Here is a 17,897-nt window from a genome sequence, read left to right as displayed (position 1 = left end):
GTCGGTAAAAATGATTTATATATTTAGATGTCAATGTCAATGTCAATGTCAATGTCAATGTCAATGTCAATGTCAATGTCATATTTACATCAGCGTTGCCATATCTCAAAACTCAAGTAGCAACCTGTTTATACGAATGATAATTGCAAGTATTGGAACGAATTTCGAAAATAGAAACGCTACTGTATCTAAACGGGAATAAATTGTATAAATTAGATACGTACTGATTCTAAATTCACTATTTCGAATGGGAATACGAAAATATTTGCTCGCAATTAGAATAATTATAAGGTAGAAGTGAGTTGTACGCTTTGTCGTATTTATATCATGTACACCTGAGTCTTTTTAGAAGTAATGAAAGAAATAAAGCACCGGTACTCATATAAAACTTCAAAGGCGAACTAAATCTGTAATTTGTTTGGCGTAATTAAAAACTAACATGAGATTTTTAAATTATGTGTGTGTCTACACTTCGCTAGGTTCAAATATGAGTTTTACGCACCTTAAACATTGTCAAAAGAATAATTTTAATGAATTTTTTTGTTGATAAAATATAGTAAAACAAACGATAATGATAAATTAAAGATGAAACAGTCTAAATATATTCATTTCGATAATCATTTGAGAAGTTAATGAACTAATACGGAATAGTAGGTTAGAGATAGCGATTAGAAGTATCCCAAAACATTTGGCAACAACGCAATATATATATAAGTTCAGAAAATCTGAATTTATGCGACGTTTTTCAAATTCAAAAAATAAATTATATTAAACAACGTAGCAATTTCAATTTCTTGATTTTTCTCTAGATACGTGAAAAATAATAATATTTGACAACAGAGCAATATCAAAAAACTATGTTTTACAACACCTAAGCCTAAATTCCTTTTAGCAACATAGCAATTCATAATTTTTGTTTCGTCTTACATTTTTCTCAGAATTTAGGAAATAAATAACGTTTGACAACAATGTACACTTCATATATTCCAAAACAAACTGATTTCCCCGAAGAGTGTATAAACATCAGGTTTGGCAACAACGTAATCTGGGAATACGTCTAATAACTCAACGCAAGTTTTTTATTTTGATTATTCCCTAGATAAAGAACAAAAATAAAGTTTGACAACATAGGTTTTCCTGTAAATTTCCTTTATAAATAGAACCTTTTCCTGTTTCCCCCAGATGCCTTGAAACATTAACTTTGACAACATTCCTTTAAAGCAAAGTTTCATTTTTAATGAGCCGTTGAGAAAATTTAATTTGGCAACAAAGCAATTCCTATATTTCTGGAATGACTATACGTGACAACACTGTAATCTCCGTAATTCTCTGTTATCTTAATACACAGAGACAAATTATAAGAGAAAACTACAATTGACAACACTGTAATTTCCTTATATTCCAATTCCGATCCTTTAAACACTGGGAATGACGTTTGACAGCAAGTCTAATTTATGTTATAGAAAATAAACTCACTTAAGTAACGTTTATCTTAAATTTTCCCATGTCTTCGAAAAAAAAATACGTGAGGCAACCTAGCAATTTCCTAGATCTTAGTTTTGATCGTCTTTACGTTTTCCAACAAAAATAACATTTGACAACATTGTAACTTATCCAAATTTTCTTAGATCTAGAAGCAAAGTTATATTTGACAACTACGCAGCTTCTAGATGCATTTGGCAACACTGTAATACCAGTATATTCGTATGTAACGAATTTTCGTTTTTTCAGTCGCCGAGAAAAATTACGTTTGGCAACAAAGTAAATTTTATATCTTATTTAGAAAATATCGCCCGAGGAAAGACAACTACGATTTACAACACTGTAAACTCCGTATATTTCATTATAGCAACTCTGTTTGACAACATTGTAATAACGATCAACTTCTTAGTAAGTTTTTTGTCAAATCAATCCACCAATTTTTGTTATACGAGGGTCGTTACTTAAGTTCTGTGATAGACAAATAAAAACAAATATTCATAGTCTCCATTGGAATCAATACATCTTGAAAATCAACACAAAAAAAGAAGAGGTGCGTTTAGCAACATCATTTTTGTAATTCTGAATCCTGTTAAGTATCAGATCATTAGGTTTGGAGCGTTTCCAAAACTTTCACCATACGTCCACACTGGCTTGAGGATAGCCTTATATACCAGTAACTTGTTTTCAATGGTTAATTCTACCAATTAGATCTGGTGGAATTTAAGTCCCAGTTGCTTCCTTTTAGTAACTGGTGGACAATCTTCTCTTTTCGTTGTGGACCTTACATGGTTTCATTTGCTTTGACTTGTCTATTCTTTCAACCAGATTTCCATTTGATTAAGATTATCCTGGAGATATTAAGATGCTTTTCTAAAGTTTGGATGTGAAGCAGTGTCATCTACGAAAGCTGCAACTTTGGTATCCTTACTGGAAAGTAATTCTGCGGCATGCAGAAGGTAGAGGATAGGTTCCAGGACGCTTCCTTGCGGTACTCCAACTGTAATGGGATATATTGATCTTGCTGCTTGATCGGGAATAGCCTATCCGACTTTAGGAGGGAAAAAAATCGATGTGGTGATTTCTCTTCAACAATTAAGTAAAATGAATGAAAATCATTTTTTCCACTAAATCTCCTTTGTATTGAAACGTAACGTGCAAAATATGTTTTCATTCGAATACGTTCGATGCCGACGAGTTTATTTTCTCGGTTTTCATTTTTGATACGAGCATTATCGAAAATTCACTAGCATTCAAACGATTCCGAAAGAATCGTAATAAACATGAACAAAAAAATTTTATAACGAATTCGTGTTGGTTGAATACAGAATTATCGAATTGCGTGTATTCATCGTCGTCATTAGTCGGTGAAACTTTACGACCTAACTCTGTATTTCCAAAAAAAAAACTAGTATAAATTAAGTAAATGAGAAAACACACGGTATTCGATGTATAATTCTAAATCGTCCAAAATACAACGTCAATATTTGGATTTATATCAAACAACTGGACAACAAACATGTTGTGTAGCTCAGTTCTATTGATTAGTTATTATTTGTTTTCATTTTGGATCTGATTGTGTTTCATCTCGAAGTATATGTCATTCCAGAGCACATACTTTAGTATATTTTCAATTCACTAACACTACACTTAACATCTAATTTATTTAAAAATATCGTTTGATTAACTGTTTTTATTCTCCTGTTACTATTAATTCGTTAACTACAACCAATTTATATAAGAAAATAACATTCTAGATGTATCGGATTTTCGGAAATCTCTAGAACGCCGAAAACAAACAAAAAGATCTTCTTGGAAATCGTTTCTATATACAAGGCGCAATCGCATCTGATTGTTTTTCATCTCGAAGTAAATGTCATTCCTGAGCACATACTTTAGTATATTTTCAATTCACTAACACTACACTCAACATCTAATTTATTCAAAAATATCGTTTAAATAACTTTTTTTATTCTCCTGTTACTATTAATTCGTTAACTACAACCAATTTATATAAGAAAATAACATTCTAGATGTATCGGATTTTCGGAAATCTCTAGAACGTCGAAAACAAACAAAAAGATCTTTTTGGAAATCGTCTCTATATACAAGGCGCAATCGCATCTGATTGTTTTTCATCTCGAAGTAAATGTCATTCCTGAGCACATACTTTAGTATATTTTCAATTCACTAACACTACACTCAACATCTAATTTATTCAAAAATATCGTTTAAATAACTTTTTTTATTCTCCTGTTACTATTAATTCGTTAACTACAACCAATTTATATAAGAAAATAACATTCTAGATGTATCGGATTTTCGGAAATCTCTAGAACGTCGAAAACAAACAAAAAGATCTTTTTGGAAATCGTCTCTATATACAAGGCGCAATCGCATCTGATTGTTTTTCATCTCGAAGTAAATGTCATTCCTGAGCACATACTTTAGTATATTTTCAATTCACTAACACTACACTCAACATCTAATTTATTCAAAAATATCGTTTAAATAACTTTTTTTATTCTCCTGTTACTATTAATTCGTTAACTACAACCAATTTATATAAGAAAATAACATTCTAGATGTATCGGATTTTCGGAAATCTCTAGAACGTCGAAAACAAACAAAAAGATCTTTTTGGAAATCGTCTCTATATACAAGGCGAAGTAAATGTTATTCCAGAGCACATATTTTAGTATATTTTCAATTCACTAACACTACACCTTGACATCTAATTTATTCAAAAATATCGTTTGATTAACTTTTTTTATTCTCCTGTGACTATTAATTCGTTAACTACAACCAATTTATATATGAAATCAACATTCTAGATGTATCGGATTCTCGTAAATCTCTAGAACGTCGAAAACAAACAAAAAGATCTTTTTGGAAATCGTCTCTATATACAAGGCGAAGTAAATGTCATTCCAGAACACATACTTTAGTATATTTTCAATTAATTCATATTCTTTATACCGGGTGAAAAACTAAAAACTATCGTTAATCATATCTCAATCTTGTACATCATTTAAGCATTATACCGGAAATACTACGAAACCTTAGGAGTTAGAGCTGACAACATTGCATTTATTAATAACAAAATCCTTCTGTAGTAGAATATGTTGAAAGAATAGAGTCTCGCAATCACCTTTTAATTCCAATAAGTTCAATACTGTTTTTATAATAAAAATCATCAATCTCTTCAAAATAGTCATTTACTACTGACATAACCTCTTCATTATTGGAAAATCTTTGACAAACGAACCATTTTTCAAGTCTGGAAACAGAAAATAGTCCAAGGAGGCTAAGTCTGCCGAATAGGGCGTCATGGCTATTGAAATAACGAATTTGTGAACTGATGCATTGTCTTGATGAAACAACACTTTCTTCTTAACCAATTGCGGCCGTTTCTGCTTGATTTCTTCGTTCAAACGTTGCAATCAATACTCGCCCTTAATAGTTTTTCCTTTTTAAAAATAGTCAATAAGAATTATGCACAAAAATTGACGCCATGACTTTGCCCGCACGCTATTTACTTTCTTTATAACCAGTTCTTCCTTTTCAGTTCATTCTTTTACCCATTTCTATCCCTTAAATTCATCCTATGAACGCTCCATAGGATTCAAGTCCGGGCTACGAGTTGGCCAATCCATAGTAGCAATTTCGACATTATGTAAAAATATATCGTTTTGTTTAATAAAAACCAACTTGGTTATTGCTTCCATTGGAATCCCCAGCCAAACCATCCAGGAACCACCCCTAAAATCTACGTTTTCTTTCTTGCAATACTGCACGAATCTCTTCAACGTACACACGGTGAACTGGGGTTAATTTGGGGCCGGTATCTGATCTTTTTGACTCAAGGTTAGTTGCTTTAAGGCTTTTTCTAATTGTCCAACAACTCCTCGCGCTTCTATGAGCTCTTGTTGGACTTAAACACCAGCGAGGGTCGGAATTCTCATCGATGAATCAATCTTCTTGGATTTGCAGCTTTTTTACAGATGTCCTGGTAACGGTAAACTCTGAAACCAACAAATTCACAACATATTGTTGAACTGTAAGGTAAAAACATCATCAATATTTCATAAATTCACTTCGCTATATTAGTTTTTCATATTCGCCGTTCGACTACGGTATTATTTTCAAATCTCTGTTATTAAAGTCAATAGTCCTTTAAATTTCGTATTACCAACCGGTTTAAACGTAAATTTCAAATTACCCAGAGTAGTTACACGAGTTTCTATTGGAAAAATATAAAATTTTAAGTAAATATTATTTCGAAATGTTGAATTTACGTTCCATCTCAAATCTCGTAGACTGAATCCAATGTTGTTTTATGAAAACAACGATTTCTAATGGTTATTGATTCGCTATCTGTATATATATACTTACCCTCTGAAAAATCTTATAGGCACACAAGTAGAAGCGGATGGAAAATAATGGATTCCCTTCATAAAATAAGTATCTCTTTATTCAAAGAAAAAACGGAGAGTTCTAATTCGGTTTTTGTTACTTGCTTCCGTTAAATTGATAATATTTATCGATCCCTTCATATTTCCACAGTTTTGATATGTCAAAAACGATATATTCAATTTATTTATTCACTATTCACTTACACTACACTTGACATCTAATTTTTTTAAAAAAATCGTTTGATTAGCTTTTTCTATTCTCCTGTTACTATTAATTCGTTAACTACAACCAATTTATATAAGAAATTAACATTCTAGATGTATCGGATTCTCGAAATCTCTAGAACGCCGAAAATAAACAAAAAGATCTTCTTGGAAATCGTCTCTATATACAAGGCGCAATCGCATCTGATTGTTTTTCATCTCGAAGTAAATGTCATTCCAGAACACATACTTTAGTATATTTTCAATTCACTTACACTACACTTGACATCTAATTTATTTAAAAATATCGTTTTGATTAACTTTTTTTATTCTCCTGTTACTATTAATTCGTTGACTACAACCAATTTATATAAGAAATTAACATTCTAGATGTATCGGATTCTCGAAATCTCTAGAACGCCGAAAATAAACAAAAAGATCTTCTTGGAAATCGTCTCTATATACAAGGCGCAATCGCATCTGATTGTTTTTCATCTCGAAGTAAACGTCATTCCAGAGCACATACTTTAGTATATTCTCAATTCACTAACACTACACTTAACATCTAATTTATTTAAAAATATCGTTTTGATTAAATTTTTTTATTCTCCTTTTACTATTAATTCGTTAACTACAACCAATTTACATAAGAAAATAACATTCTAGATGTATCGGATTCTGGAAATCTCTAGAATTCCAAAAACAAACAAAAAGATCTTCTTGGAAATCGTTTCTATATACAAGGCGCATTCGTATTGAGAATATATTGGAACGGGACCAGTTTCATGATTAATATTATTTGGGGAATTCGATATTTACGTCCATAAAATCAATTGATACCACTACACTTAAGAAGAAGATCTAAAGTACGAAAATTACAGAGTAATATGCTTATCTTCAGTTGGTTTATAAATATATAGGAGAATCATAAAGACGAAGATAAGGAAAATACAACAGGGGAAGAGTTACATAGATTCATCGATTTGAAAACTGCAATCGACTCAATAGATATAAAAATGGTACGAGATGGTATGGAAACTAGAATGAATTCGAGGGTAAAACGAGGAAATAGAGAAAAAATAGAAGAAGAAGTGAATATATGATTAAAGACAATGAAAGATCGTTAAAATCAAGAAATGCAAATCGTTGGTTGTAAATCAAAAGAAAGAACGAGAAGATTTAGTGAAGAAAGGACGAGGAATAGATAGAGGAAACAAAAAGACGACATAAAAACAAGGAATGAAGACCCAAGAAGACTGCAATCCTAAATCTGGCAGCAGGTTCTATTGAACCAGATTCTAAGGTTCTTGATCAAGGATTTATAGAGTCAAATTTTTGCTCATATCTTCGTTCAAGGTCCAGGACTCAACTCGATAAAACAATACACAGAAAACGCAGCATCTAAGCATTCTTATTTTCGTTTCAAGGAAGATATTATGACTTTTGAAGAAGATACTCAATCTGGTTAAATGTCTTTTCATTAACTGGTTGTTAATCCACTTCCAATTTATAGTTGTACCAAGATTGTTTCCATTGGAATTCGATATTTTTCTATATTCAAACCATATTACTAACTGTGACGAATGAGACTGTCCATCAGGCTTTCTAAATCTTCTATATTGTCAATAACTTTTATAGTATCATCTGCATAACTGATGCTGTATCCTTTTAGCAGTATAATTTATCGGTTTCGCTAAATATACGCACTCTGAGTACAAATTGAAGATGAATGAAGATGATTTGCAGCCTTGACGGACACCTCTTATTATATATTCACTTTTTATGTGTGTTCTATTTCGATTCTAACCTAAAATTTAGCGATTAATGTTTATGAATAATTTCCTCAAGTGATAATAGGCCCTCATTTATTGAATTATCAACAATTTACACCTGTCTTGTACGATTATAACATGATTTATAGGTAATGTAGAGAACCGGTTTCATATATCACGAAAACTGGACGGGGATAGATAAATTTATTACGTCGCTGTCAAACATTATTGTAAGGTAATTCCTATATTTCAATCCCTCGTATCATCATTTATATTTCGTGAAAATGATTTCAAATAAACACCGACGTAATTATGATGAATTTCAACTAAAGTCTCTGGATACATACATCATTTTACTAACAACAAAATGGAGGTTTACTAATAATTTTAATAGAGATGGGGAATTTTAACAGTTACGTGTTAACTGTTATTTGTTGTATTCTCCACATCGAACGGAAACGGACAGAGATTAATCGGCGGGAATTTCAATTCGTTTACCTCTAAAAACTTTTTGCATTCCAGTTTGTACAATTACTTAGTGAGCACCAAATAACCAGGATTTAATCCTAATAGACAAAGTTTATGACATGAAACTTGTCCGAAATATTACATAAACAAATAACCTTTGTAAACAAAAAAAAACATGGAAATTTAACCTATTTTAACAAAGTTATGTTCATAGTTACATTGTGGGCGGCGATTGGGGCTTCAGACAGGTTCGTCGTGCCAATCAGACGCTTCGACTTGAAGCCTTTGATGTTTTTTCTATAGATATAAACTTGACAACACTGGAAAATTCGATTAATTTTACAAAAAAATATTGATTTTCATAATTATATTTACGATTTTTGTTTTATTTCGAAGCAATACCAAAATTTGTAAAAACTACTTGGTGCTGTGCAATTTAGTGAGTCAACTAAACAAATTCTAGACATCTGGTGCTGTCTATACAAAAAATTAAAACAGATAAGTCAATAGGAGCGTAGAAAATAATTAAAAATTAATCTAAAAATTGAAAAATCTCAATAAAACTTTGTTTATAAAAACTGAGTTCGCGTAATTTTGAAAATTTTCGACGTTTCGGCTCCCACTTTGAAGCCATTATCAAGGGAAGAGTGGGGAAGATCGAGGCATTGGAATCGACGAAAAAAAGGGGGGATTCGTTGCGTGGAGTGGACCGAGGAATCGGATCACTTTTTACCAATGAACGATTAACCACCCCACCCCCAACGCTCTCTCGTGATAGTGGGAGATGAAATTTTCAAAATTCCCATCTGTGATCGTAGTTTTCGTAGTGGGACTGTGGCAAAATTAAACACCAAAGTGTACTACTTCTAATATATTTTAACATTAATTAATGTGGAATTTCTGTGCGTTTTACGGAATATATTTTGATAAATTAACGTCAATATTTTTACCTGTATAATTTTAAATCAGAAAAGACCTAAAATCAAGACGATTTAGAAACATAATCATATCAAAAGGTGTAAAAAATAAGAAATTAAATTAATATTTATTATTATTACACTTTTATATATACGTAAGTATTCGAAAGTTCGGAAATATATTAGAATTAGTACACTTTGCGGCACTCCGGATCATCCGTGATGACCATGGTGACACCACTTTCATGGGGGGTCTAAATTTGAACTCTAATTAGTACCAAAAGTTCCAGGATAGTTTATCTTGATGGTAAAACATTAAAAACCCATAATTTCAATCACTGTGATGGAATAAATTGATTCTTCGATGTTTGTATGAAATATTACAATTTAGTCCAGTCAAATTAGACTTTTCACAAAACAAAATTGATTTGTGGATGCCACATGTTTGTTTTTCTCATTCAGTACGATATACTGCAGCTTAAAATCCAAATTAGTAGCTTCAAAATTACAAAAATTTGTAGTTTTTTGGTAGAGTATTCGTCAATTCATCTGTGATGATGTAAATTTTTGTTCATTTTTAAGAAATCTTCTAAGTAGTATAAAAATTATTTTGAGACAATTTGACTGTACTAAACTAGGCCAAATATGGCTTATCGGTTGTAAAAAATTCTTGTTAACTAAACTCGTTATTAATTCGTTGTTAAATCGGTTTAAAACTTGACCACTTTTACATATTAATGTGACACGGGACGTTTATATAAAGTGAAGTTTGCAGGGTCGAAATTAAATTAGAAAAACATATTGTTAACCAAAAATTATGAATATCGCTATGTGGTCGGTTTAATATCCATTATTTTCCCGTAGTATTTTCCATATTAAATCAAATGAATTAATATTCGTTTTCAATAAAATACGCAAACCTAATTTACAGGACTGGATTAAGGATTTTGACGCCCCTAAACCAAATTATTTTTCCCGCCTCTTAGTCTGGTTGAATTTACTTCGTTAAAAGCCTCTACGAAAAATCAAAATTTGTGGAATTTACTCGGTTCTAGTCGTAACAAAATGGTGTTTGACGTTCTTCAACATTCACCACAACATATAGACCAAATAGCAGTTATATTTCTTGCAATATCAATTGCAGACAATCATAATTCAAGATTATGACTCTAGTCCAGACGATTCTTCATGGTTTTTGCTTCAAAATTTCGTTTTCTGGATAAAAACGAATGGGATACAAAAAAAGTGCTCAGTACAAGTCTGGTACACTGTTTAAACCAAACGCCAAGTACATTTTACTCGTCCATTTACGTTTTATGATTTAATACGGTAAATCAAACAAAATTGTCGGTAATTAGATATTTAGTTTACTTGACATGAATCATTACATGTTTGACACATGCTAATTTACGTTCATACTCGGTATATTTTGTATTTTTTACAGGTGGCTTGGTTAAAAGTGGATACTCAAACTATTCTCACAATTCACAATCACGTTATTACCAAAAATAATCGTATCGGAGTCTCGAACAGCGAGAAAAATATTTGGCATTTGCATATCAAAGATGTTAGAGAATCAGACCAAGGATGGTATATGTGTCAAATAAATACTGATCCTATGAAAAGTCAAATCGGATATTTAACAGTTGTCGGTGAGTACATTTCGTGGTAACCCCGTATCTAGAATAGTATTTTCATATATTGCAATAGAATTGTCTACGAATATGTTTGGGAAATCGAATATGCCATAGAAAATTGTCATTTTTTGAAAATTAGTATCGTTGTTTGTGTTATTGTCAATCAAAAATATACCGGATGGACAACTTCATGAAAAAGAAGTTATAATACAAATTGACCTGAGAAACACGTGAAAATTATTTTTCGAAATTGTATATATAATATTAGCAAAGCAAAATTTTTCAAAATCTACTTAATTAAGTGACACGTTATACAGGGTGTCCCACGACTAGTTAAAACTATCTGTATATGGCAAAATACTGTATAACTTTGTTATTTTAAATAGAACACCCTGTATATTAATACATTTTTGAAATTTACGTATAATTTTAGTATACTTTTGTCCAAAAATTTTTCTCGAAAAATGTATACTTTTTGAGTTATTAAATTTTTTGTAAAAAATTTGACCGTTACAGACCCTTATAAATTATTTTTTTACGAAAGTACTCCTAAAAATATGAAAATTGTTTCTGTTCGGTTACTTTTAGCAAGGTCAGATGTATTTGAATTTATATTAAAAATTTTTTTATTTTATACAGGGTATGTATAAAAAGTGTTCAAATATTAACTTCATAAATATCAAATTTCTTTATTTTTTTAAATAGAACCACCCGGTTTTTTCTACGTTAATGCATTCAGGGGTAAAAAATAAGGCAAACTCGGAAACAACTAAAAGTTGGAATAGGATTAGTACATATAATTTGATGTGATTTTTTTCACATACCTTGACAAGATAAAGAAAAATACTTTTTTATTTCTTACTGCTTGTATCAACGACTCAAAATAAAAATTTAATATCTGGATAAGGTTAAGGTTTAGGTATAGAAAAGAATAAATGAATTTGCATTATTTTTTACCCCTGAATGGAAAAAACCGGGTGGTTCTGTTTAAAAAAGTAAAAAAAATTGATATTTACGAAGTCAAACTTTGAACACATTTTATACACACCCTGTATAAAATAAAAAATTTTTCAACATTGATTCGAATATATCTGACCTTGCTAAAAGCAACCGAACAGAAACCATTCTCATTTCTTTAAGGGTATTCTCGTAAAAAAATAATTTATAAGGGTCTGCAACTGTCAAATTTTTTACAAAAAAATTAATAACTCAAAAAGTATGCATTTTTCGAAAAAATTTTATTCGCAAAAATATACTAAAATTTTACGTAGATATCAAAAACGTATTAATATACAGGGTGTTCTATTTTAAAAAAATAGAGAAATTTGATATTTATGAAGTAAAACTTTGAACACTTCTTATACACACCCTGTATAAAACGAAAAAGTTTTAAACATAGATTCAAATACGTCTGACTTTACCAAAAGCAACCGAACAGAAACCATTCTCATATCTTTAAGGGTATTCTCGTAAAAAAATAATTTATAAGGGTCTGCAACTGTCAAATTTTTTACAAAAAAATTAATAACTCAAAAAGTATACATTTTTCGAAAAAAGTTTTTGGACAAAAGCTAACTAAAATTTTACGTAGATATGAAAAATGTAATAATATATAGGGTGTTTTATATAAAATAACAAAGTTACATAGTATTTTGCCATATACAGATAGTTTTAAATCGTCGCGGGACACCCTGTATACTTTAATGGAATTTTTTCATAAATATCTTTTTAAATAAGAGATTTTGACACGTTTGGATCATCTATTCCTAATCATTACAGACAATTCCAAAGCTCTTAACAGATAATTACCCGATCAACATTACAAGAAAGAACAACCCTTAATGCAAATTATTTTTAATAAATCAATCACCTCTAAACTAAAATATATATTTGAATCCCAAAAAGCGCATTATTGGTTTCGTGTGAATCTACAAATTGTCGGTGTGATTTTGATACGAATCGTGTAACTTACGCCCTCTATGAGAGTATTTATTGGATGTATGTCATTTCGGTATTTGGTCGTTCGGAACCGTCCAGAACGCGTTCCGTTCGCTTTTTTACATCAGTGTTGCCATATCTCAAAACTTAAATAGCAATCCTCGTAGTTGACTTAAATGACATCTAGTAGACATCTTGTTGTCAATGTCAATGTCAATTATTTTGAAGTTCTGATCGAGACGCTGCAATTTGTCAATATTGTTAAGCTAATAATAAATTTATCGAAGCATAAATTTTATTTTTTGTTATGTCTAGTATCATTTCTTTAAACGATTTACAAAAATTTGTTATCAGACGCCATTTCTGGCGAAAATACCTACTCGTTTGATATTATCTGAAACGCTGATGACGTAAATGTATATTCTTATACTGATAATAGACATTTGGGGCATTATTTCCCGTTTTGCGTGGTCTTATGTAGCCGGCATTCACAGACGGCTATCTTAACACAATCTTACATCGTTGCCAAATTGCACAATACATAAACATTCCTGAAATACGTCGTTTTTATCATTCTATCAAATTTTGGATTTGATACGTCTGATATATAAAGTTATTTCAAATAAAGGGAGACGAAAGGAAAAAAATTTAACTGCCAAAAAAGATTCATCCACAAATATGGATATACAGTATCTTCAAAACACTCAATAGCGAAATGAAATTTGGCATAAAGGATTGGAAATTTAGCTTTTTAGATCCACATAACCCAAAAAAATGTAAAAAGAGACATAAAGCAAACTTATTGGAATTATATTGCAATTAAATCAAGTAATACTCTTATTAAAAACACTCCCTGAACTAATAGAAGAATTTTGTTATCATTATCATGAAATTTAGGACGAAGACACAGCGAAATAAAGAGACGTGTTGACTCATGCGTACACAAGTAATCATAATGAACCTATAGTACAAATAAGATACCATTAGAAGATAGTTATTATGTTTTTGCCCTTTACAAGCTTTTTAATTCAATTCCACGCACGATAGGTAGCGAGCACACCAAAAGAAACTTATTATAAACTAAAAAAAAATCACTCAATTTCTAGGACAATTACTCTTTCTGTAAAATGTAGTATAAGGTTTGTTCATCAACAAACATGGATGTTATGTATATATACATAGATACTAATAATTCAAACGTTAATTAGGATTGTCATAAAATCCCAGAGGCATGCACCATATGGTTCAATAACCAGATAACCTGGTGAATACTCAAATGGATTCACCCATCACGAAGTGATTACGCAAACTAAAGATACAGTTCACGTTAGTTATTTGAACAAATCATCGCGGATTAAAAGAAGAAGTCGTTTTCAATTAATCGTACAGTTGTCAAAATGTACGGTCACGGCGATGTCTTGAATCTATCACGTACTCACGAAGTGTCGCGACTTCCAATCTTTCTAAACGCCTTTACTGAAATTAGATAAAGAGAACGAGAAAACACCCGAAAACCATTATCAACCGTAGGAGTTTTCCAGAGCTAATAAGGTATATAGTAATAGAGTTATGAAAATTGGTTCACTTTAAATTATCTGATGAGATCAAAATGGTGTTGCAGCCGAATTAGATTATCCCAACCTCAATATCAAAAATTAACAGACCCGGATGCAGGAAGATGAATGAACCCTATTTCAATCAATATCATATTTATAATAAATTCGTTCGGATTTCAATACTTAACAGAGTTTCTAATGGAAATTACTTTATAAGATAAGATAAACATTCATAAACTAAATTCCTTTATCCTAGGGCTCTGTCATCTTTTCCAAAACGCTTACAGGAGAACAGGAAGCTCTTGGGGTGCAAGAAAACTCGAGCATATCCAAATTCCGTTAAATCGGAGTTGCCGTGCGTCAAATATTGTCTCGGAAGAACAGAGCATCTGCAGAAAGCAATTTCAAATGGAGCATCATCTTTTTGACGGTGTTTCACAGGAACCACCACAGTTTAACCTACTGTAAGCACGCCAATGAGCAAAAAGCCGTTACAGTCCGTATCTACAACGTCTGTTTGAGTCTCATCCTTACCAGGAATCTCCTATGGTTATGAAATATAACTCTGTTCATAAACTTCGAATTTTGTGTTTGATAGCACACAATTAAACATCAGGTGCTTAATCCATAACTTTAAGAAGTAGACAACTCACAAACCCGACAGATTCTTTCTGTCTACATTCCAGTACAAATTCAAATATGAAGAGTCCCCGGAATACCTTGCTTGCAGCGGAGCAGACAAGTTTTTTTGAATTCTGAAAGCTGAAGATTTGAAATATACCGACAGGAGCAGGACTTGCTGAACCAGGAGGACGTAGGGATAGTAATCAAAAAGAAAAATCAAATCAGTTGACGGAGGTTTCCACGAGAGAATACAAGCTCAAAAAATATTCAAGTGAGCTGCACACTTCTACCTGTAGGTTGATAGATCTTCAGGTTTAACTCACAGAACACAACCGAGACCGGTCCAAAAGAGTATACGATCGCTGGAAGGTACCTCAAGGCTTCGTTCTAGGTTCGCTACTATGAATGTTAACTTTTTAGTACAAAATTAAGAAGATATTTACATTTTTCATTACCTTCGAGCTTATTAACCAATAGATGGACACGATAGACTAGAAACTAGCTGAACACAAGACTGAGGCGCAGTGCAAATTACTAGGGAAAAACAGATATAAGTCGAAGTGCATTAAATAACATCTAAGCTTCATATTCATTCGTTCAAACTTCAAATAGCGAACACAGCATTTGAGCCTTTAAAGCTGCGATAGTCAGAACAGTCTTGGTACTGCTAATGTTCGATATAAGAGATCCGAAGCAGAAAAAGGGCTGCTGTAGTGACCATTGTACTCATCTACGACATTCCGATATGAGTTGATGCATTAACACTCATCAAGAATCACGAAAAAAGGAATTGACAGAGTATATTTGACTGAGTGTTTCGAAAGTTGCAAACGCAGCTTGTGTTATGGCTGGAATCCTAATTATAAGCTCAATTGCTGAAGATATAAGTGGCGAAAAGGTTCTATCGAATTAACCCAAGCAAAATTCACGAATGAAGAACGGAAAACCGGCCTACAACGTTGAATATTGACTAAGATTTGTCAGGGGTGATTTCTGAAATACCTGTATCGTTTTAAGAACCATACATCTCGCTTATCTTCGTTTCGAGTCGTCCCGTAGTATTTGAGAAACTGTGTTGAAGCAGAAGCTTCGTCCAAAGACCTTGATTAGCTATGCTTTCATCGGAAACAGTTTGAGTCATTTGCTACTGAGGTTTTTCAAAAAAATTCCGCTGTTTAGAAAGGAATCGAGTAGCTGGTAAAATAGGCAGTTGAAAAAGACTTTAAGAGTATAATTATTAGAACGAATTTATACCTTCTCTAAAAAAAAAAAAGCCTTTCTAATATTAATATCACCCCAATTCCAGTTCTAAAGATACACAATGAATATTTTTTAATAATATCATCATAAATAATTATTAAATATGCATTAATATCGTGTCAGTTTTATTTTGTTATCATTATCATAATATTTAGGACGAAGACACAGCGAAATAAAAAGACGTGTTGATTCAATACTCTTATTAAACATCCCCTGAACTACTAGACGTTTCATTTTTCCAATATACCACTTTTGGTTACTAGAAACGGCCTAACAAGAACTTTTTAAAGATTTTTTAGCTCTTCTAGATGATTTCCGGCACGTCCATTCGTCGGTACTACAGTTTTTCCGTATCTATTATAATTTTATATTTCATATTACTCATTATATTGTTTATTTCATCAATATCATCATGAATAATTATTAAATATACATTAATATCATGTCAGCTTTATTTTGTTATCATTATCATAATATTTAGGACGAAGACACAGCGAAATAAAAAGACGTGTTGATTCAATTTTCTTATTAAACATCCCCTGAACTACTAGACGTTTCATTTTTCCAATATACCACTTTTGGTTACTAGAAATGGCCTAACAAGAACTTTTTAAAGATTTTTTAGCTCTTCTAGATGATTTCCGGCACGTCCATTCGTCGGTACTACAGTTTTTCCGTATCTATTATAATTTTATATTTCATATTACTCATTATATTGTTTATTTCATCAATATCATCATGAATAATTATTAAATATACATTAATATCATGTCAGCTTTATTTTGTTATCATTATCATAATATTTAGGACGAAGACACAGCGAAATAAAAAGACGTGTTGATTCAATTTTCTTATTAAACATCCCCTGAACTACTAGACGTTTCATTTTTCCAATATACCACTTTTGGTTACTAGAAACGGCCTAACAAGAACTTTTTAAAGATTTTTTAGCTCTTCTAGATGATTTCCGGCACGTCCATTCGTCGGTACTACAGTTTTTCCGTATCTATTATAATTTTATATTTCATATTACTCATTATATTGTTTATTTCATCAATATCATCATAAATAATTATTAAATATACATTAATATCGTGTCAGCTTTATTTTGTTATCATTATCATAATATTTAGAACGAAGACACAGCGAAATAAAAAGACGTGTTGATTCAATTTTCTTATTAAACATCCCCTGAACTACTAGACGTTTCATTTTTCCAATATACCACTTTTGGTTACTAGAAATGGCCTAACAAGAACTTTTAAAAGATTTTTTAGCTCTTCTAGATGATTTCCGGCACGTCCACTCGTCGGTACTACAGTTTTTCCGTATCTATTATAATTTTTTATTTCATATTACTCATTATATTGTTTATTTCATTAATATCATCATAAATAATTATTAATGATACATTAATATCGTGTCAGTTTTATTTTGTTATCATTATCATAATATTTAGGACGAAGACACAGCGAAATAAAAAGACGTGTTGATTCAATACTCTTATTAAACATCCCCTGAACTACTAGACGTTTCATTTTTCCAATATACCACTTTTGGTTACTAGAAATGGCCTAACAAGAACTTTTTAAAGATTTTTTAGCTCTTCTAGATGATTTCCGGCACG

At 31.4% G+C, this 17,897-nt stretch overlaps 1 protein-coding gene across 3 annotated transcripts in view; it reads left to right on the top strand.

Annotated features, from left to right (window-relative positions):
- Positions 1-17,897, top strand: part of LOC130898153 (lachesin) — a 114,310-nt gene that overhangs the window by 74,297 nt on the left and 22,116 nt on the right. For all 3 annotated transcript variants that reach the window (XM_057807226.1, XM_057807225.1, XM_057807227.1), the window contains one exon: positions 10,700-10,907. In XM_057807226.1, the coding sequence (XP_057663209.1) occupies positions 10,700-10,907 (208 nt within the window). The remainder of the gene's footprint in view (positions 1-10,699; positions 10,908-17,897) is intronic.

The sequence above is a fragment of the Diorhabda carinulata genome, chromosome 9, assembly GCF_026250575.1.
Source record: "Diorhabda carinulata isolate Delta chromosome 9, icDioCari1.1, whole genome shotgun sequence".
NCBI lineage: Eukaryota > Metazoa > Arthropoda > Insecta > Coleoptera > Chrysomelidae > Diorhabda > Diorhabda carinulata.
Note: the sequence above shows the minus strand (reverse complement) of the source record. Positions and strands in the feature narration are given on the sequence as shown.